The sequence below is a fragment of the Peromyscus californicus genome, unplaced genomic scaffold, assembly GCF_007827085.1.
Source record: "Peromyscus californicus insignis strain IS unplaced genomic scaffold, ASM782708v3 Scaffold_8__1_contigs__length_139910024, whole genome shotgun sequence".
Classification (NCBI taxonomy): domain Eukaryota; kingdom Metazoa; phylum Chordata; class Mammalia; order Rodentia; family Cricetidae; genus Peromyscus; species Peromyscus californicus.
Genome location: NW_026294606.1, coordinates 131,479,259 through 131,502,100, shown reverse-complemented (window position 1 = coordinate 131,502,100; position 22,842 = coordinate 131,479,259). Strand labels below are relative to the sequence as shown.

Below are 22,842 nucleotides of genomic sequence, written 5' to 3'. Positions count from 1 at the left end.
AATTGAATTACATCCTGAACCATTTTTTTGTTTGTTTGTATCATGGATCTTGCTTTGTTCTGTTTATTAGCTCTCCTGACTGAACAGAAAAATGCTATACTTTTTAAGTATAGAAATTATGACTCAGTTTCTCATTTATTTTTATTTTATGTACACTGGTGTTTGGCCTTCAGATGTCTGGATGAGGGTATCAGATCCCCTGGAACTGGAGTTACAGACAGCTGTGAGCCATCATGTGGGTGCTGAGAATTGAACTTGGGTCCTCTGGAAGAGTAGCCAGTGCTCGTAACCACTGAACCATCTCTTCAGTCCCATGACTCAGTTTTTAAGTGAACTTCGGGTGAAATTAATAGAGCAAAGCCTCTCAATGTTAGAATAACCAAATTAAACTTCTAGTTTCTATCACTCGTCTGAAATAAAACAGAGAGGAGTACCCACCACAATAATCCTGGGCAGCAGAAACCATGCTGCAAGCCAGGCTGGTGTACTGATTTGCCTCCTGCCACCTTTTTTGGGCACTGCATTAACAGGCTAAGCTTAATCCAGTAAACAGTAATTCCATAAAGACATTAAAGACTGTAAAATGAAAATCTAGGAAAAACAGTACTGTCAAGCATCTCAGAATACATACCACTCCCTCTGCATTTTGCTAAGACCCACATAGATTTTTACTTCTTTCTTTGGAGGCAAACTCTTTTCAACATCAGCTTTAATTCGACGAAGGAGGAATGGACGCAAAACCTTAGAAAGGGCAAAAAGAAAAAGATAACCTTATTTGCAATATTGGTACTATTTCAAAATCTTAAAATTATGTACCAAATATATAGAAAAGAAATTTGCTTGAATACCAAGTAATTTTTAAGATTTCCCTGTCCCAAATACATAATTTATTACTACTGCATTCTTTTTTTTTTTTTTTTTGTTTTTCGAGACAGGGTTTCTCTGTGTAGCTTTGCGCCTTTTGCTAGAACTCACTTGGTAGCCCAGGCTGGCCTCTAACTCACAGATATCTGCCTGGCTCTGCCTCCCGGGTGCTGGGATTAAAGGCGTGCGCCACCACTGCCCGGCTACTACTGCATTCTTGAAAGGTAACAATTTCATTATTTATCCTATATGTAAGTACTTATATAATACTTGCTAAAGTCTCATTAAATACTAGGAAACAATGGTAGGTTTTAAAACTACTTTCAAAATTGCTAATTCATGCTAGTTTAAAAGTTACTTGCGCCAAGCGGTGGTGGTGGTGGTGGTGGTGGCGGCAGCAGCAGCAGCAGCAGCAGCAGCGGCGGCGAACGCCTTTAATCCCAGCACTCGGAGGCAGAGCCAGGCGGATCTCTGTGAGTTCGAGGCCAGCCTGGACTACCAAGTGAGTTCCAGGAAAGGCGCAAAGCTACACAGAGAAACCCTGTCTCGAAAAACCAAAACAAAAAAAAAAAAGTTACTTGCACATATACTGTCCAACACTGATTAGGTGCTGTATGGCTAGCTTTTAAATAATTACCCATTATAGAAGCAGTCCATGTGGCAAGTACAAAATACCCAGTTCAGTTCAGTCTCTAGCAAATTAACAAATCCTTGAGTCCTTCCCAATCCTTTCCTAAGAGTAAGCAATATTCTTACTTTTTAAACAATACTTTTTAATTTTATACAACAAATTATCTACCTATCACTTGCAACTTTTTTTTTTTTGGTTTTTCGAGACAGGGTTTCTCTGTGTAGCTTTGCGCCTTTCCTGGGACTCACGTGGTAGCCCAGGCTGGCCTCGAACTCACAGAGATCCACCTGGCTCTGCCTCCCGAGTGCTGGGATTAAAGGCGTGCGCCACCACCGCCCGGCGCAACTTTTTTTATTCAATGTTTATGATTGGTATCTAGGTTTCACAAAGTAGTAGTTCTTTCGTTTTTTTATAAAATGTACTGCTTAATATAACAATAAAACTAAAAATTGTTTTTATAGCTTCTTTGTACTAGTTTTACTGGCTTATAAAAATACTGACTTAACACAAAACAAATTTAAAATGGGTAAGAAAAACCATCAGCAACTCTTACCAGATTACAGCAGACAATAAAGCTAGTCTAGGTCTAATCAACCACCAGCTATTGTCAAGACAAGAAGACCTCCAGTCCTACTTAGCCGTCTTCTAAAATTGTCCAGGTAAATGTAGCTGAATAAACCCATGGAGTTTGCCCCCCCCCCAAAAAAAATCACCACAACACCCATGAACTCTGAAATTATTAAAATGCAAGCTATTAAGGTAGAAGTTTGTAGCGAATAAGGGACTGGTTTTGTAGGGTTATATAGCTGATAAATCATTCCTCAAAATATCCAGGCTGAGTTTTAGAAAATGTATTATTATTGTGCATGTGTATATGTCTATGGTATACATGCTATAGCACACATGTGGAGGTCAAGACAACATGTCAAATCAGTTCTCTCCTTCCACCTTGGTGTGGGTGCCAGAGATTTAACTCAGGTCACTCACAAAGCCTCCAAAACAAAGCACCTTTCTGTAATATGAGCCATGTCATCAGCCTCCCAGGCTGACTCCTAAATGCCCCTTTCGTCATAGTGTCACAGACACTATAAATGAGGATTTCAGAATGCAAGGGCAGGACAAAGGAGAGTGTTGTGGGATGGTCTGTATGTCAAATGTGTTGCTGATTGGTCAATAAATAAATCACTGATTGGCCCGTGGCCAGGCAGGAAGTATAGGCGGGACAAGGAGGAGAATAGAGCTGGGAAGTGGAAGGCTGAGTCAGAGAGACACTGCCAGTCGCCATGATGACAAGCCATATGTGAAGATGCCGGTAAGCCACGAGCCATGTGGCAAGGTATAGATTAATGGAAATGGATTAATTTAAGCTGTAAGAACAGTTAACAAGAAGCCTGCCACGGCCATACAGTTTGTAACCAATATAAGTCTCTGTGTTTACTTGGTTGGGTCTGAGGGCTGTGGGACTGGCAGGTGAGAGAGATTTGTCCTGACTGTGGGCCAGACAGGAAAACTTTAGCTACAGAGAGAAATTACTTCTCTTCTCCCTGGGGTTAATAAAGCACTTCAGACTATTCTGAGAAAAATTAACAAAGATACCAAAACTACTTGACTCTATTGCCTAGGTACTTTAGTTTGCTTTACCTACATGTACCTAGATATTTACTTAAAGGGAAGCCATGAAATGAAGGATATGGGAGGGAAAGGTAGAAGAAAATCAAGTTACTCTGCCTCATTTTTCATCACTCAGATTTTATCAACACTCTAATCTTTCAAAACTTTCAATCCTTTGAATAAAAAAAAAATCTAAACAGCATTTAAATGCTTGACTGCTATCTGAATTAAAAGTTCCTAGGACCCTATCACTATTCTCAGATATACTTAACAAAAAAATCTCAATGCACAAGAATTTAAAAGTATAATTAATGTATATAGAAAAAAAGGTCAAAGTAGACCTAGCATAAGGGCTCATACCTGTAATCCCAACACTTGGGAGGCTGTGGCATAAGGATTACCTGTTTTAAAGCCAGCCACAGCTGCATAGCAAGATCATGTCTCGACAAAACTCAAGAGAGAAAGGCAGAAAAGGAAAGGGAAGGAGAACAGGAGAAAGAAGATAGAAGAAAAATACCCATTGAAGCCAGGCACTATGCAAAGTATATAAGCATGTTTCCTGCCTTTGTGCTTAGGATCCATCAAGGACAGACAACACTTCAGTCGCCTGTACAAGTCTTACAATGTCAAATGATCAAATGACTAAAGATGGAATGAATACACAAAGTACCTAGGCCTGCCTCAGCCTAGATGGTCAATAAAGAAGGTAGTAGATGTAAGTCAGTCTTAGGATATGTAAAAAGAAACCAGAGATTCTAGATAGAGTAAAAGCAATGAACCAAGAGTAAGTGGAATTAGTCAGATGTTTTCAGAAAATTTAGGTAAAGGTAAAATTAAAGCTGGCGTATTCTGAAAAGATTGGGATGTAGTGAGAGGCGAGCAGGGCATGAGTTCATCTCCCAGGTAACTTCTACCATGTTTATAAGCATGTTTACTGTCACACATGGCATCAAAGAGAAAGTGTAAGGATGTTGTTAAACAGACTAATATACAGTACACAGTACAACCTTCTATCCTCCTCCTATTCCCTATATTTTATCTACACCAAAATGTCAACCCATGTTGAAGCCCTAATGTTAGGTCATGAAGGGACTTCTAGGGCATGGACACAATGTCTTTCTTGATCCTGATAGCCAAGAGCATCCTCATCTACCCTACCAACTTTTACCTGTGGACTAAAAGGCTACTTTCTTCTTCATTAAAGTACATCCGAGGTTCTAACACTAAAACCATCACACATCATCTCCTTAATGTCATTTCAAATAGATTTTAAATTCAAACAAATATAACTCTGTATCGTACTTCTGTTAACAGTAAAATAATTCACTTAAATATCTTCCCATTAAAAATATGTTCTAGCCATACTTACCATATGAAGCCTCTCAACTAGCTTCTGATCCCCAAGGCAATTATTTGTATCAAACCAGGAATCAAAGTCCTAGATGAACAAACAAAAAAATATCTTAAGGTCAAAAAATAATATTAACCATAAATGTCCTGGAGCATCAGATATAAAAATGATTTCGAGAATTAGTATAGCACATGAGTTGTGAGCCACAAAAACAATTTAGTTCAAGCCCTTGTTTTCCAACTATCATGTTTACTACTAGCTCCAGGACAAGTAGCTGAATCATATTATTCCCTAAGCTTTTTTTTTTTTTTTTTTTTTTTTTTTTTTTTGGTTTTTGGATACAGGGTTTTTCTCTGTGCAGCTTTGTGCCTTTCCTGGAACTCACTTGGTGGCCCAGGCTGGCCTCAAACTCACAGAGATCCGCTGGCTCTGCATCCCAAGAGCTGGGATTAAAGGCGTGCGCCACCACCACCCGCCCCCTAAGCATTTTTTCCACAAACACAGACTCACAATGAAGAGTCTAAAAGCTAGTTTATAGAAATAATTAGAATACACAACTCAAGGTTTCCAGAGAAATGTCCATCTTATTAATTAAAGTGAAACTGAGATTAAAAGCATTTCATTACTATTTAGGTAAGATCTAAATAAAGACAATTTCTTTATCAAGTATCTTGAAAATATCCATTATAAATTTGCTATGTTAAGAAGACATCTTATAATCACTGTTATAACTGAGGGCTTCAACAGAAATAAGTGTTAGCCTAGCAAGAAAAACAAATTAACTTGAAATTATCTCTAAAAACATTAAAATATTTAGAAGAATTAAAACTTTCAAATCTGAATGTACTTTTTCCACACAAATTTCTGTTCTTTTTAAAATAACTCTTAACATAACAAACCAAAACTAATACCTTTATACAACTTATTTATATAAATGTACTAACATGGATGTCTACAAAGCTCTCCTTACTCATTCCAGACAAAACAATTGTTCAAAACTGAACTCTGGTTTGGCGGCTGCAATTACTAATAGCACAGACTATTGATACATAAATTATTTTCCCTAGTATAATTAACAGTTAACCACTAATACCATCAATCTATGATGTAAATAACTTATAGGGTAAAGACTAGGCTATTAAACCATAATGAAAGACATGAGTGATTGTTTACTATTCACTGTCAACTTGACAGTCTAGAATTAGCCCAGAAATGGGCCTCCCATCAAGACTGGGGGATTATCTCGACTACATTAAGTGGTGTAGGAAGACCTATCTTAACTGTGTGACCATTGCTGGGCTGAGGATCTTGGACTGTTTAGAATGGAGAAAAGGAGCAGAGCACTAAGATACATTTAACACACTGTCTGCTTTCTGAATGTGAATGATGTACAATGGCTACGGTCAGCACCTTCACCTTGACCGCATGTACCCTTCAACTGTGGGCCACAATAAACTCTTTCTCCCTTAGTTGCTTGGGTCAGAGTGTTTTATCACAGCAACAGGAAGAGAACCTATGACAGGGTTAAACAAATCCCTCCACATCTGAAGGCCATCTCTGAATGTTAAAATACAATGTGTGAGGTATACATAGATACTTGGGAATGCTTTAAAACAAGCTGTTAACCTAGACACTCTTCAGGCAAAATTAAACAGCCCTGATTGCCAAACAGGAATAAGAGTATGCCATTCCAGTTATAGAAACTGATGGGAAATGAGATTAAAGCCAAAGCTCAAAAGTGAATTCTCAGGATACACAATCAACTTGGTTGGTTAGTAACAGGCTAGCTACGTAAGTACAAAAAAATTAATGACCATCTCAAACAGTGCTATTATTAAAATATAAAGCATTAACAAAAATATTATTAACCACAAAGAGATGCTTACATCAGCTGAATTAAACACATCTGGTAACAAAAAATTTAGAAGTGACCAGAGCTCGTGCAAGTTGTTCTGAAGAGGCGTCCCAGTTAGCAACAGTCGATTTGTAGTCTTGAATTCCCTCACTATTTCTGACAACTGAAACAATCAAAGAGCATTATTAGAACATTCTGAATAAGTATCAAACCCTCAGACACAAAAACGTTCCTATCAAGTATCCAGTTACCTTAGACTTTTCATTTTTTATCCTGTGGGCTTCATCTATAACTAAGTACCTCCAGTTAAATTTTTTGAACACAGACTTCTCTTTAATAAGCATTTCATAAGATGTGACACACACATCCCACTCTCCTGGTAATAAAACATCCCTGACAAATGCAGCCTGTAAAGCAACAGAAAAAAATTACATCACTCAATACAATCATACATTAAATTCACCAACAAGTCATCTAATACAGAAAAAGGAGTGAGACTACTAAACAGAATAGCTACTATTAAATAAGCATTTAAAGCTAGCTATCCTACCACTAAAGTTGCTTCATTAGTCACCGTAATGTCAGTTTTAACTTAGTTTCAGAAAGCTGAAGTGAATCACAAAATTCAGAAGCCTATCTCTTTAAGATGTCTTCCGCAATTCCACTAGGTCTTGAAATTCTTAGGAAACCCGGTTTGTAACATAAAGATGACTGGCAGTTGTTAGTAAACAGTGTCATTAGTTTCATCTGTGATGTATTAACACATTGTTACTATTCTCATTTTATAGATAAGGATATGAAAAACCAGAGGAGTAACTGAGTCCCCCAAACAAAAAGCAACCTAGCAACTTAAAATAACCCACATTATTTACTCAGGAGGGAAAGAAATCTGGACTGCTGATGGAGAGAAGGCTCAGTGGTTTAGAGAACTTGCTGTTCTTAGGGAGGACCCAGGCTCATATCACAGCACACCCATGGTGGCTCACACCCATCCATAACTCCAGTTCCAGGGGTGTGACTCCCTTTTCTGGCCTCAGAAACATGCACCTGGTGCAGAGACATACATCCAGGCAAAGCACTCAAAAATATAATCTTAAAAAATTACTTAATCTATACTAATTAGCACAAAATCATTTATTACAATCATTTAATCAGTGAATGTAATCCATTATCTCCAACCTCCAAATCTAAGTTTTCTCTCTCTCTCTCTGTTTTGTTGGGTTTCTCTGTGTAGCCCTGGCTGTCCTGAAACTCACTCTGTAGACCAGGCTAGTCTCAAACTCAGAGATCCACCTGCCTCTGCCTACTAAGTGCTGGAATTAAAGGCCTGCACTGCCACCACCACCCAGTAAAGTTCTTTATTCTTAATAGTGTCATTATTTCCACAACTTTGTCCCCAAAAGATATGGCTAAGAAATCAATATTTTAACTCGTATTTGTATAACATCTCATCAAAATACTAGAATTGACTCCACTCAAATTTAACAATTACTATTCTATGACTACTACCACTGTACCTTAATCTAGAAATCTGGCCCCTCAAATTCCTAATGATCTTAACACATTCAAAACCTTTAAACAACAACAACAAAGCACTAATACTTCCAAATAAACTTGACGTTATAAAATCACATCCAAGGGGAGAAACAAACTGAAAATAAATTAAGAAATTCTTACAGCTTTCTATAGTCTTTAAAGCCTTCTCATAAAATTCTTAACCACAAAAGCAGTATTAGAGTTATAAATAACTAATAACTTGTGAAGACCCTTTCTTTTTTATCCCTTCTCCAGCTATTTCATCTTAGTGGTATAAAAACTTACTCTTTGCTCTTTATCTCCTATCAAGCAAACAGATCTAAGTGTTGGTACCCATCTCTTGAATTCACTCATCCAGTTGTGCAATGTAGACTTGGGAACCAAAACCATGTGAGGACCAGGAATATTTCTATAGTGTTTCATGTACCCAAGGAGAGAAATTGTTTGAAGTGTCTTTCCCAAACCCTGAAAAAGTTCATCATAATTAAACATTAAATCAATTAAATTAATCACATCAACTAATCATTAAACAATTAAAGTTTTCCATGCTTATAGCCCCCCAACATGTACAGAAACATTTAAAAGAAATGCTACATTTGAGACAACATGACAAGAGCTTATGTGTATGAAAGTTTACAGAGTTAGGTCACATAAGTCTGTACGGAAAGTATCGACATCACTTGTACAAGGCTCAGAAAACGTGATATTCCCAAAGTAACCTAGCAGAGGCAGATGTGAATATCTCTTTTGACCCTATACTTTCTCCAAACAATTGTTTAAACAATTGAGAAGGGTAAACGTAGTCACTACATAACTAGTAAGTAGTGAACAGAAGATACAATCTTGTATGAAATAGAACTGTGTGAGCTGTTTATCAAAAGTTAGAAACAGCCAAATCACTTTACTACAAAAATGAAGAAGCTGCGCACGCCTTTAATCCCAGCACTCGGGAGGCAGAGCCAGGCAGATCTCTGTGAATTCAAGGCCAGCCTGGTCTACACAAGTTCCAGGACAGCCAAGGCTACAGAGAAAAACACTGTCTCAAAAAACAAAACAAAACAATAAAATAAAACAACAAAAAACTTCTTGAAATGTATTATTTTAAGATGTACTCTACTTACAGAGATTATAATTCTTCCCATATGAAGATGTCACTTATGCAGCTAAGGCAAATTGCTTATAACACTTTGAGAAAAATTTAGCTGTAATCAACAAAACTATTCTCTCTTAATTGCTACAAATTTCATGTCCAACTATCTTAAGTTACAAAAGCAAAACAGCACCAACAAAAGCCTTCAAGCTTCAGGATAACCAAGTACATACCATTTCATCTGCAAGGATGCCATTGATGCCATTTTCATACAGAGAGATGAGCCAATTCAACCCTCGGACCTGATAATCTCTCAATTTACCCCATTTTACATCTAAGAACACACAAAAAAAACAACGCTTATTTTAAACACGAGAGATACAAGACAGGCCAGGCCCCTTTTATCTGACATTAGAGGTTTAACTGGGACCTACAGGTATCTAGGTCTCTTTTCTAGAAGATACATGTGTTATGGGGATTCTGAAAGGTTAAAATCATTAAAAGTAGCCTATGAAATGTGGACTGAAGCAGGGGTAGCTGGATACAAATAACTGATAATGAACTGCAGAAACTGTGACTATTGGCATCAGAGTCCTCATCCAAATCACTCAATCCAAGGTTAAAACACACTGGCCTTCAGACCATCTCGTGCCTCTTTACCTCTGTTTTTAATGTTAGCACAATGTTTTTAACCAAGTGTTTTCGTCCTTCATAAAGATCAGACAGTGGTTCTCTGAAGATTTTCTTTTCCTCCTAGTGACAGTAGAATATAGACAGAGAATTCCTTCTTCAAGTCTACACTTTCTAATTTTTAAGTTCTTTTTCTGACAGATCTTATGTCTTTCAGTACATATTACTTGTTTTATTTCCCTGGATAAATCACTGCTTAAGAATGAAAAGCTGGCCGGGCGGTGGTGGCGCACGCCTTTAATCCCAGCACTCGGGAGGCAAGAGCCAGGCGGATCTCTGTGAGTTCGAGGCCAGCCTGGGCTACGAAGTTAGTTCCAGGACAGGCGCAAAGCTACACAGAGAAACCCTGTCTCGAAAAACCAAAAAAAAAAAAAAAAAAAAGAATGAAAAGCTAACCAGGACTGGGCACACTAGTTACAATGAATGAATGTGAAAAAGAAATAATCTGAATTTCCTTTCCAGCTTGTCAGACATGATCGATATCCTCTAACTTGATGTGAAAAGAAGTAGAAACTGGGTGTTTCATAAGGCAAAGAGAACAAGGGAAAGTGGGAGTGAGTGAACTCCTTAACATTCTAACTAAGGAAGAGCCCATCCACAATTCTGTTAGTGTTCACACGAAATACTCATCTAGGAGCTGAGGAAGGAGAGGCTGCAGTGAAGAGTACTGAAGTCGCTAACCCTATCAGAAATCCAGATATGTTTAAGTAAAACCTGGCTAAAATGATTTCTTATGGAAAAGCACTAACACAGTTCACAAAAATGATAAATTCATGTGAAAACATCAGCAGATAAATTTTTCCCCCTATTTTCCTCCTGCTTTTACAAAGTAGTTTTCTTATTTGGGAAAAATATGAGGCAAAATCACTCCTATTTAAAAGTACCTTAGAACCATAATAAACTGAATGGCATTTTCATATTCTTCTGAAATACAGCACACACTATCATCTCTCAGTTCTACTTCCAGGGATCAAATCAAGGCTCTGCACATGCTATAACTCTATAGCTATAACTCCAGCTGACGTACTAACATTTCAGATAAAAAAAAAAATTAAGTTATTCACAGCTAGTAACTATCCAAGATTACTAAGAATTCCCTTTATAAATTATAGGAAAAGCAAATTCAAACATAAAAGGATGTCTCAAAGGAGGAACTTTGAAAACGCCAATCATTCAATGAATTTAACATACATGATGGAGAATCTTCAAATCGAGTACAGACATTGGTTGCTTTGGAGCTTTCTGTTAAAAGCTCTTCATCCTCCTCTTGCTCTGTTCTACGGTGTCGGTAGCTGTCAAAATGAAAACAAAAATCAACTAATAGTTTTATTTCAACATAGTAGCCAAATGGTGATATCCCAACAATCTTAACAGGCATCTAAGTTAAGCCAAGGCTTAATTGGAGCTCAGTGGTAGAGCACTTGTCTAGCATGAGTAGAAGTCCTGGGTTAGATCTAGTGTACCCAAAAAAAATTTATGAAAATAAATAAACAAAAAGTTGAAAAGCAGAGTAAGCCTAAAATGTGATCAGCAGAAATTACTAGTAAATTTAAACCTGAAATTATTTATGTGGCTACTTAAACTATGAATAAAACTAAAATACATTAAGAGGCAGGATCATCTCCGAGTTTGGGACCAGCCTGGTCTACAGAGTGAGTTCCAGGACAGCCAGGACTACACAGAGAAACCCTGTCTCAAGGGGAAAGGAAGGAAGGAAAGGAGTGAGAGAGCAAACAAAAAAATTTAAAATACATTAATACACAGTAGAACTTAATAAACATGATAATTTTAAGGATATATACAGCAAATTTTTTTTAATTTGTATTTTAAAGTTGCCTTTTTAGGTCTTTTTGCTAAGAGGAAAATTCCAGAAATGACACTTTTAAAATCATGACTATGACTAAAAGCTAAGAAATAAGGACTTAAGATGTTTAATAGTTGTAACTAAGGGATTCATTGGATTTACTCTCAAAGATTACTTTGGGGACTGGAGAAACAGTTCAGTCAGCAAAGTGCCTGTCTTACAAGATATGAGTTCAAATCCATCTCCCCACCAAAATAAAATCAAGATGCAGCTCAAGGTTGCAATGTGGGCCCTGAGGAGCCAGAGATAAGCAAATCCCTGGTGTTAGCTGACCACACATATAATTCCAACATTCCAGGGAGAGAAAGAAAGTGAAATTCATTGACTTGAGGCCAGTCTGGACTATGCACTGAGATGTTGTCTCAAGTAATACACACCCCAGCCCCATCTCCAAAATGAGAAAGGATGAGGAAGGGGGACTAGACATATATCCATCTGTAGTAGAATGCTTGCCTAATGTACCCAAGGTCTGGGTACAAGACTATCTCAAAAAAAACAAAAAACAAAAAACAAAAAACAAAAAACAAAAAAACAAAAAACCAGAGAGAGAGAAATCTCAATCTTATTTTCTAATAACATTACTTAATTTAAAAAAAAAAAACTTAATAACTTACTGTGTATATCCTGTGAACCATCTTTATCTTATAGGATAAACAAAAAAAGCAGAAGCATTTCTTTTCATACCGTATTAATTTATCTCACAATAACACTTATTACAGTAATTCCAGGACACTGATATATTTAAATAGCTAACAAGATATTACATCTGGAACAATTTAAATATATCTAAAGTACAAAGTTGTCTCTTAAAAAGTTTTTTTTGGGGTTTTTTTGTTTTGTTTTTAGAGACAGGGTTTCTCAGTGTAGCCCTAGCTTTCCTGGAACTCATTCTGTAGAACTTAGAGATTTGTCTCCCAAGTGCTGGGATTAAAGGTGTACACCACTGCCACCGGCTTGAAAAGATTTTTTAAATATAAAAATAGCACTTTGGATATACATAATTGGTAATAAGATACACTGCAACAACAGAATAAAACTAAATAATATGATGTTTATGCCCTCCAGATGGAACATCTTCTTTTTCTATTTCAACTAATCACTTAGCAATTTTCACATTAATAATATATCATCTCTTTTAAATAATCTCACATACTATAATTAATTTTCACACTTCATTTATCATGCCAGGAATTATAGCAGAGACCACTCTTAAAATATTAATGGACTGGTCGGGTGGTGGTGGCGCACACCTTTAAACCCAGAACTTGGGAGGCAGGTGAATCTCAGTGAGTTGGAGGCCAGTCTGGTCTACAAAGTGAGTTCCAGAACAGGACAGACAGGATTGTTACACAGAGAAACCCTGTTTTGAAAGAAAAAAAAAATTAACGTACTAGCATAAAAATCTTGAAAAATTTGTATATTCGGTACAAGGAATTATCAAAAAATCCTGAAGGATGGCCTATGTGACACTTCAACACATAAGTAGCAAGTTAAGTATGAAGCAAGCACCTTAAACAAGTATTCCACACAGCAGCTCAGCTTTCAAACACCCTTATTACCAAGGCTGGTTATAAGAACGTGCAATTCTAGCTACTTAGAGAGCTGAAAGAGAAGACCCTCACTCAGTAAGTTCATAAGGCCTATCTGAGTTATAGAATAAGTTCAAGGCCAACTCTGACAATTCAGTGAAACCTTGCCTCAAAAAGTGAAAAAAAGTGGGTGGATTTTGTAAGTCAGTAGTGGAATGCTCATCCAGCAAGCATGAGAACCTAGGTTCAATCTCCACTACCAACACAAAAACTAATTGTGGAGGACAGGAACATACATCAGAGTCAAGTTCAAGCCTGGACTCTATACTTCTATGTGATGGTGACTAACCCACTTAACCTCTGCATTTTTAACCTCTCCAAGGAACAGTTTAACATCTTATTTCCATGTACAACACAGCTGTTACAATTCATAAAGCATATAATGCTATAAGAGTAAGTAGCCAGGCGGTGGTGGTGCACGCCTTTAATCCTAGCACTTGGGAGGCAGAGGCAGGCAGATCTCTGTGAGTTCAAGGTCAGCCTGGTCTACAGAGCAGACCCAGGAAAGGCGCAAAGCTACACAGAGAAACCCTGTCTCGAAAAAGAAACAAACAAAAAAAGAGTAAGTCACTGTATTATTTTTTGGTATTTAGACACTGATAGCCACATCTGCGAAACAGAAAATAAAATTAAAAACCTTTAAAAAATAGAATTTAAAAAGCAAGTTTGATTTAAATTATCAAATATAAGCTATTACTCACTCGCCAACTGAGAGCAAATTCTGTTTTTCATCCTTTTTTACCCGTGGGCGCCCTGGTTTCATCTTCAAGGGTGAGGTTGGAGTCTTCTGAGCAGCGGGCTGAATGAAATGTGCAAACAGCTCTGTCTGCTTTAATAAATACTCAAATCTATTTGCTCGGTCAGTTTGCTGCAAAATGTAAGACACGTTTTATTAAACTTTAGAAATCAATTTCCATATGCCTGCATGATAAACTCACAATGAACAAACTACTGAAATATGCAACATGGGTGACTGTGGCTCTCAGAAGCATTTTGCCAAGTGATGGACAAGCACAGGTTGAACATACAAATATATCAAGTGCTAGTTAGTGATTTAAAGATAAGAAGTGGTTGGTAATGGGTCAAGGACAGGAACGACTGATTGTAAAGGGGTATGACAGAAAATACTCTACATCATGCTTACAGTAATGCTTAAATGAATTCATCTATTTCCGAAACGAAAACTTTACGTACATTATCATTTAAAAGATGGCAGAAACAAGATTTTTAAATTTTACACAAAATGAAACAAACAAACAAACAAAAACATTTTACAAGGGAATGCATTCAGAAGAAGAAAACACACTAGTTACTCAACTTAATGTCAGATTTTAAAATGGTACCAGGTCCAAAATTAACTTATCAATGAATATCACATAGTAGTATTAATTTCTTTCGTATCTGTTAGTTATCCCTTTGAATATTTCCTGTTGTCACATCAAGAGAATGAATTTACTTGAAAACAAGTTAAAGTTAAGCTTACTGATAATGAAATCTCAAGTCCTTCAGTAACTGATATTTTAGACATGATTATCTATTTACACAAAGAAACAAGTTAGGTATGGCATCACACACCTTTAAGAAGGCCAATTGTGATAATCATTTTAAAAAAAAAAAAACAGTCTCTCAGGGTTAGTAAAGATTTTCAGGGAATAATAAATACATACATTATGAGATCAGCAACAATGAAATAACCATTAGCCACAGGACTGGAATTATATTTATTAATATAGTATTAGTATCAGAATCTAAACCATAGTGGGTAAAAGTATCCTGTACTGACCTTAAAGTTATGTTCATCTTAAAAAGAGCCACAAAGAATTTTTTAAAGTTTTACAGCACAATTAGAGACACTTATCTAATAAATACCTTTAAAATCTTTTTTAAAAGGTTCATTATAAATGCTATTCACATGTCTATAGCATACCATTTTTTCTTCATATGTAGGATCTGGTTCTTGGATTTCTTTTTGCTTTCCAGGTGATGCATCATCAAATACTTCCTGCTAGAAAAGGAAAATCGAATTGTTTAAGAATTGTCAACTAAATAATATATTCTTACTCCAAATTCCCTAGGTATTTAACAGCTATCACATAACCTGACATGAAACTTGATAAGGATGAAATAAAATACCATGAGGATAATCACTTTTCCCAATTATAAACTGTTGCCATGATTAAAATATTATCAACAACACCTTAAAGCAAAATTACTTTCTTTTTTTTTGGTTTTTCGAGACAGGGTTTCTCTGTAGTTTTGCGCCTTTCCTGGAACTCACTTTGTAGACCAGGCTGGCCTCGAACTCACAGAGATCCGCCTGCCTCTGCCTCCCGAGTGCTGGGATTAAAGGCATGCGCCACCACCGCCCGGCTCAAAATTACTTTCTATACAAGCCACATGGGCAAATCTGTATCTTTTCAAATAAAATTATAAAGCCAAATTAGGTAACATTAATGTGAACAAAGATCCCTTTTATCATAAAATCCCATCTATCTACTGTACATACACATGGAAGGTAGCAATTAGTCACTAATTTCCACTACTTAGAACATTACCAAAAAAGGAGCTTAAATTGAATATTCTTTTGTTTTGTTTTGTTTTTTTTTGAGACAGTTTCTCTGTGTCACAGCTCTGGCTGTCCTGGAACTTGCTCTGTAGACCAAGCTGACCTCAAACTCACACAGATCTGCCTGCCTGTGCCTCCCCAGTGCTGGGATTAAAGGCGTGTGGCACCACCGCCCAGCTAAATTGGATACTCTTAGTCTGACTCCTAGTTAGTAATAAATACACTATTCTTAAAAATGCCTTTATCCTGACATTCAAATGCCACAAACAAAGTGACAAAACCCCCAACCCAGTCTAATTTATAAAATTACTGCCAGCACACATTAGAGGTAAAGTACACCCTACAATAATAATAATAATAATATGTGCTTTCCAACTGCAGACATTACTTCTATAACTCAATTGTCTTCTTTTTCTAACTGCTAAAACATATTTAAGGTCATCAGGTACATTAGGCAAGTGTACTCAACTCAAACTTAATTCTGATTCTAAATTCAGTTAAGACAATGAAAAGCAGATTGAAGGTAAGAGTCTTAAAAGTTAACAAAATAAAAAAAAACTACAACATGAACAGAAGAAAAATGTGTGAAGAGTAAGAGAAAACAGAAATTACTGATTTTTTCAATATGTAAAATTATCAAACTTAAAAAAAAACACAACAGGGCAAGATGTGCAGAAAAGGCTCATTCTGGAAGCAGACCACAGTTCTATCACAGACTCTATCTAAAAGACTCGGTTTTCTCATCTGATAAACGAAAATACCACTTATTTTATACCGTAGGTGTTATCACACTCACATTTATATTTAAGTTTTAATTGAAAAACAGAAACTCAAAAATTAAAGTAATTGCATTTGGGTTTTAAATTCTCATCTTTAGGACACATAAACAGAAATAACACCTACAGTGGAAATGTGGGACTCCAAGTTATAACAGCAGGCAGAATCTGCAAAGCTTAGGTAAGCTAAGCTATCTCTCTGGGGTGAACTGTACGTACATTTACATATAATTTCCTTCAGTGTTATTGGTGTCCAGAAAACCAAGAATCCAGTTAAACAACCCTAGAAATTCAAAGACCGTTTAAAATCTTAAGGAGGGCATTAAATAATTTTTTTTTGTTTTTTTCTGTTTTTGGAGACAGGGTTTCTCTGTGTAACCCTGCTGGTCCTGGAACTCACTCTAGACCAGGCTCGCCTCAAATTCAGAAATCTGCCTGTCTCTGCTTCAGGAGTGGTTGGATCAAAGGTCTGGCCACCACCGCCCGGCATCAAATACATTTTAAAATGAAACTTCATTCACTTCAAATGGTGCCTTACACTTATACCTACACCTAACCTCCCCACTAAAGTTCTTTCAAAGACTAACATGGAATTTCACCCTAGCGATGCAGACTGCACCATCATTCCTTACGGTGTAAATTCTGCACCAAGGTTCATCTTTATAGTATTACCTCCCAAGGGCCGACATTTTCAGAACCCTTCAGACTGGAACTACAGAATCTCAAAACAAGTAAGTCCAAGGCCAAGAATAAAAATTGGAAGCAATAACTTTGTTCCCAGGCAACTCAAAGCCTGGGAGCATATCCAAGAGACCTGCCTGGCAGCTCCCCCATTTTCCCACCCTCCCCCCACTTCCAGTACTGTCATCATCATCTGGCCCACTCGAGCCCCAGAAGGTGGTTCAACAGCGAAATCGTCTGAATGGCTTTACCAGGAGGTAATGCGCTGGGCCAGAAGCCCACCACGCTCCCCATCGCTCCCATTCATTCATCTCTCCATCCACAAACCCCTAATTAGATGGGGATCCAGGACAGGTGCTGCGGCTGTCACGCTCGCTCCCCTCCCGACGGAGCAGGGCCCGGGAGGGGCCTCCCTCGCTGCACACCAGCAGCTGCGCCCCGCTTCTCCCCACTGCGCACTCGGCCCTCCAGCTCTCGCCATTGTTTCTGCCCAGAGCAGACAGATGCCGCCCCCGCCAGCACCGGGATGAGGCCCTGGAGGCGCAAGTCCCCAGCTGCGCCGCTGGGAAAGGTCGCGCTCGGCCGGTGCATCCCACTCCGGAGGGGCATCTCCCTCGCCCTTCCCCAAAGTTTGGTGCAAACTAAAACCCAGATCCGGGGGCAATCGAGAGAGGCTGGGGGCGTCTGGCGCTGGGGGACACCGGTCGCCTCGGCCACAGTAATCAGGAACATGTGTGTCGTAAGAGCGTCCCGCGACCCGCCTGGGCCAGCCAAACGGAGGGAAAACGCCGAGGTGACGGAGGCGCGCCAGCCGAGCATCCACCTCCCTCCCCGCGCGCCGGCCGCGCTCACCTCCATCTCGCCGTCCGCGGGGCCCGCGCCCGCCGCACACGGAGCCGCCGGCGCCGCGCCGCCCTCGGGGCCGCCTTTGTTGCCGCTGCTGCTCCCGCCGGCGCCCGCGGCCGCGGCCTTGGAAGGCGCGCTCTCGGGAGGCGGGGGCGGCGGAGGCTCGGCCGCGGACGACATGTTCCGGCTGCGTCACCCGCCGCGGCCACGGGCAGGCGCGGCGCGGAGGGAAGCGGCCTGGGCCTGCCTGCGCGGCTCTGGCGTCCGGGCCGCCCGAGGAGCGAGACCCCGCCCGGAAGCTCTCACGCGCAGCGGCTCCGCCACCGACCCGAGCCGGCCCAGCCGCGCCGCTCTCCCCGCGTCCTCTTCCGCGGGACTCCGCTCCGCTCCGCTCCACCGGCGTTTACTTCACGGCGGGAATCACGTCGACGAGGGTGGGCGGGGCCGGCGGGGTCACGGAGGTCAGGGAGGGCGGGCTGACGGAGGAGGCGGAGGGCTGAGGGAAGGGGAAAGGAAAGCGAAAGGTACTCGGAGGCCTCCCGGCGCCTTCTCCTCGCCCGGGGTAGACTAGCTTCTCCAACCACCGGGACAGCGACCTACGCCACCCGCTCCCAACCCTCGCGAGATCGCTAGTTGCCCCCCCCAATTCACAGGCCGGATCGCGATGCGCATGCGCCTGCTCCTCCTTGTCCCCGCCTCCGCCAGTCTTCGGAGGGCGGGTGGGCGGGGCCTGGAGGAAGCGCGGCGGCGTAGGTTTGCGTCTCCGCTGCTGGGCGTGACGCGAGCCGGGGCTTCGGCGCTCTGAACGGCTCGCTGGCTCTCGCCGTGCCGCACAGTCATGTCTGGGGACGGCGCGACGGTCAGGCGCCTCGGCCTGGGCTGGCCTTCGTCCGGCCGCCTTCGCTCACCGGCGTGACGTTAAGGGATACCTCGAGTGACGTCGGACGTCTAAGTAAGATGACCTCAGATTGAAACTCCGTCTTGGCTGCACCAGTCTGCTGCAAGTTTATGGACTGCAAGTTAAGCCAGTGGCACGCCACCCTGTGAGAGCTGAATGGCAGCAGATGAAGACAAATGGTGGCGTGTTTTTTCCGCGTGCATCAGAGAAAAATGCGCATTTTTGTCTCCTTAAGAAAAGTTGGTCCGGGTGGTGGCGCACGCCCTTAATCCCAGCACTCGGGAGACGGAGGCAGGCGGATCTGTGAGTTCAAGGCCAGCCTGGGCTACGGAGCGAGTTCCAGGACAGCCAGGGCTACAGAGAAACCCTGTCTCAAAAATTAAAAAAGACAAATCTTAGCCAGGCCTTGGTGACAGAGAAAAATTATTCGTGTTGCTTCTGCATCCGGCCTTAGGCTGTCTTGGAGGGTCTAAAGCCTTGTGTCCTCTCCTACAGTACATCACCCACCTACTCCCAGGCACACAAGGTCTTTGTTAATTAACTTAATCCCAGTTGATGACTTAGTGGCCACCGATATTGAATAAAGGAAGTCTCTTCAAGAGTTAACTAAACTGTGTTGAATTTCAAATCTCTTGGAATAGATAATATAATAAGTTCAAATGATTGAACTAGTCAAATAATTCTCTAATCCAAACACTCTGGAAAACTCTGATTAAAATCTTTCTGAAAGCTGGAGTTGTAGGTTGATTGGTAAAGTGCTTGAGCGTGCATAAAGTCCTGGGTTTAAGCCCTAGCCCCGCTTGATTGGGTGTGGTGATGCATGCCCCAAATCCCTACGCTTAGGGAAGTGGAGGCAGGAGGATTCACAGTTCAAGTTCATTCTTGGCTGTTAGGCCAGTCTGGACTAAATGAGATCTTGTCTTCAAAAATTAGTAAATAAATAAAATCAAAGTATTTCTAAGATATAACAATGTTTACATATCTATATAATTAAATTCAATAATTCTCATAATCTTAATGGCAAAAAGCTGATAAAGGGCTAAATTTCAACATTATTAGTATTATATTAGAAATATTGTATGCCTATAGAATGAACTATTAACATGTAACAATCATTAACAGAAGTTATGTTATTTATAAATATATTTATTAAAATTAATTGTGGTCTGCATCTATAGCCTAATTCTTGTCAGCATTTCTTTTCTATTGCGTTTATTTGTTTTGTGTGTATATGTGACAGGGAGGTATGCACACAGGCCACAGCTCATGTGTGGAGGTCAGGGAACAGATTTTGGGAGTCGGTCCTCTTCTGTCCTGTGGGTCCTGGGGTTGACCTGTGGTTATCAGCTGGGAAGCCACTTTCCCCACTGAGCCATCCCCCACTAAATCTGCACTCCTTTTTTTTAACATAACTTTATTGATTCTTTGGGAATTTCACATCATACACCCACTCATTTCCCAGTCCCTCCATATCAGCTCACCTTTGTATCATCCCTTCCAAAGGAAAACTGAATAATAAAACATAAAAATTACAAATAATATTATTAATTAAAAACCCAAAGAAACAAAAAAAGCAAACAAAAAACAACCCACTTCACTCCATATTTCCAGCTTCTCCATCACCGTTTCATTCGTCTTGCTGCCGTTGGGAGCTGTGGTGTATCATGCAGTATACTCTTGTCCAAACAGCTTTACTTGCAAATGTAATGTGTTGTTGGTCTGGTTCAGGGCCTCTGGCTTTGGTACACTATCAACACCAGACCCTCACCGAAACTCCTCTCAGATGTCCTGCTGTTGCCCTGAGTCATGAACTCCTGTGGCTATGGTTCCCCAGGACCAGTCCCTTCATGTACTTCAACAGGTCAGAGATGGGGTAGATGCTGGGGGTGCCAACTCAAAGCCCTGGATGTGTGCCTGGATGGTAGCTGAGTTGGTTAGTCACAGCTGGGGGGTGGGGCAGAACAGCTTGACAGCACACCCGCCATGACAGGCTGCCATGACAGGCTTACTGGCAGGTACCACCCAGTGCCAGAAAAAGCCATAGACAAATGTCAGCCAATCCCCTCACCCCAACCTCTGCTGTGATTAAAAACCCCACCCCGCCTGGGCTTGAAGCTTGAGGCTCTCCGGTCATGTGGAGGGTCCAAGCTCGAGCTTGAGTAAAGGCTCTGCTGCATACGGTCGGTCGCCGTGACGGTCTTCTGAGGGGTCCCTGCGATCTGGGCATAACAACAGCCTTTGAACTTCAGCACACAGTTCAACACACGGTTAAACACATGGTTCACGTGGGCCACTGTGGTAACCCAGACCCAGCTGGATCAGGGCCACGGACCCAGACATGGCCAACAGCAGCAGCTTGGGCCAGTTGTCACCATGGCCCAGGGGGGCAGCACAGGCCTCTCAGATCAGAACAGGCCCAGCAGTCCTGTGGTCCCCAAACTCCAACATGGCCCCGGGTGGCAGCCCAGACCCCAGGTAGCCACACAGCCTCCAATGGTGACAGGAGCCACAGACATCAACACAGACCTGGCTGCAGTAGGGCCACAGCTTGGACCCAGACATCACTATGACCCAAAGTGGCAGTGCAGGCCACCCTGATCTGTAGGGCCCCAGTGGCAGCCTGACCTTCAGATACCAACATGGACCCAGATGTTGACCCAGACCCCGGATATCTGCACAGCCTTGGGTGGTAAAAGGAGCCACAGAAATTGTCTCAGACCCTGGCTGTGGTAGGGCCACCGACCCAGACATGGCATTCAGCAGCAACTCAGGACCAGATGAAACCATGGCCTCAGGTAGGTAGCTCAGGCCACCCAGATCTGTACAGCCCTGGCAGCAGCCTGACCCTCGGGCATCACCATGGCCTCAGATGTCCTTCCAGATCCTGGTATTTGCACAGCCTTCAGCGGTAACAGGAGCCATGGACATCAATGCAAGCCCTGACTGCAGTAGGGCCATGGACCCAGACATGGTCCTCATCAGTAGCTAGGGCCCCAGATGACATCACAGCCCCAGCAACACAGGCTACTCAGATCAGCATGACCCTAGGTAGCTTACACATCCCTAGAACCCCAACATGGCCACAGGTGGCGGCCCAGAATCTGGACATCCTTGTGGCCTTTGGTGGCAAAATGGGCCATGGACATCAACACAGACCCCAGCAGAGCAGAGACCATGGACCCAGACATGGTCCCTAGCAGCAGCCAGGGCCAGGATGTCACCATGGCCCTGGGTTGCAGTGCAGGTCTCTCAGATAAACATTGCCCCAGCTGCAGGATGGCCCTTGGACACCAACATGGCCCCAGGTGGTGGCCCAGACCCTCAATGGCAACAAGCACCATGGATATGAACACATACCCTGGCTGCAATAAGGCCATTGACTCAGACATGGCCCTCGGCAGCAGCTCCGCCCCGAGGCCTCCATGGCCCCTGATAGCAGTGGAGGCCACTCAGCTCGGGGTGGCCCCTGTGGTGGCATGGCCCTCAGGTACCAATGTGGCAGCCCAGACCCCTGACGTGTTCACGGCCTGTGCTGATAACAGGTGCCACAGACATCAACTCAGACCACAGCTGCTGCAGGGCCACGGACCCAGACATGGCCTTTGGCAGCAGCCCAGGCCCAGATGTCAGCAAGGCCTCAGGTGTCAAGCAGGCCTCCCACATCAGCTTGTTCCTTTTCGCCCTTGCCTCTTCAGACCTGCCTCTCTCCACAGGACGTGAGCCATTCTGCCTCTCTCTCTCTCTCTCTCTCTCTCTCCCTCTCTCTCTTTCTCTCTCTCTCTCTCTCTCTCTCTCTCTCTCTCTCTCTCTCTCTCTCTCTCTCTCTCTCTCTCTCTTTGCCATACCCCACCATATATTGGCTCACCACGATGGTGCCCGACTGCCAGTGGTTCCTCCTCCCTGCCCAGGGCGAGTGACCCCAGGCAGGCAGTGAGTGTCCTTCATTTACTGGGCCCTAATTCCTGCCTTTAAAAAAAAAAAATGTGCTACAGTA

General features: G+C 41.6%; 1 protein-coding gene across 2 annotated transcripts in view; it reads right to left on the bottom strand.

Annotated features, from left to right (window-relative positions):
* Positions 1 to 18,561, bottom strand: part of Smarca5 (SWI/SNF related, matrix associated, actin dependent regulator of chromatin, subfamily a, member 5) — a 38,182-nt gene extending 19,621 nt beyond the window's left edge. The window contains exons 1-10 of one of the 2 annotated variants that reach the window (XM_052727894.1): positions 17,957 to 18,561; positions 15,009 to 15,086; positions 13,783 to 13,949; positions 10,820 to 10,920; positions 9,172 to 9,272; positions 8,134 to 8,313; positions 6,564 to 6,719; positions 6,344 to 6,475; positions 4,476 to 4,544; positions 632 to 741 (exon numbers count right to left, since the gene is read on the bottom strand). In XM_052727894.1, the coding sequence (XP_052583854.1) occupies positions 632 to 741; positions 4,476 to 4,544; positions 6,344 to 6,475; positions 6,564 to 6,719; positions 8,134 to 8,313; positions 9,172 to 9,272; positions 10,820 to 10,920; positions 13,783 to 13,949; positions 15,009 to 15,086; positions 17,957 to 18,130 (1,268 nt within the window). In that variant the 5' untranslated portion in view covers positions 18,131 to 18,561. The remainder of the gene's footprint in view (positions 1 to 631; positions 742 to 4,475; positions 4,545 to 6,343; positions 6,476 to 6,563; positions 6,720 to 8,133; positions 8,314 to 9,171; positions 9,273 to 10,819; positions 10,921 to 13,782; positions 13,950 to 15,008; positions 15,087 to 17,956) is intronic. The other variant, XM_052727895.1, reaches the window with a different exon arrangement.
* Positions 18,562 to 22,842: the final 4,281 nt, after the last annotated feature.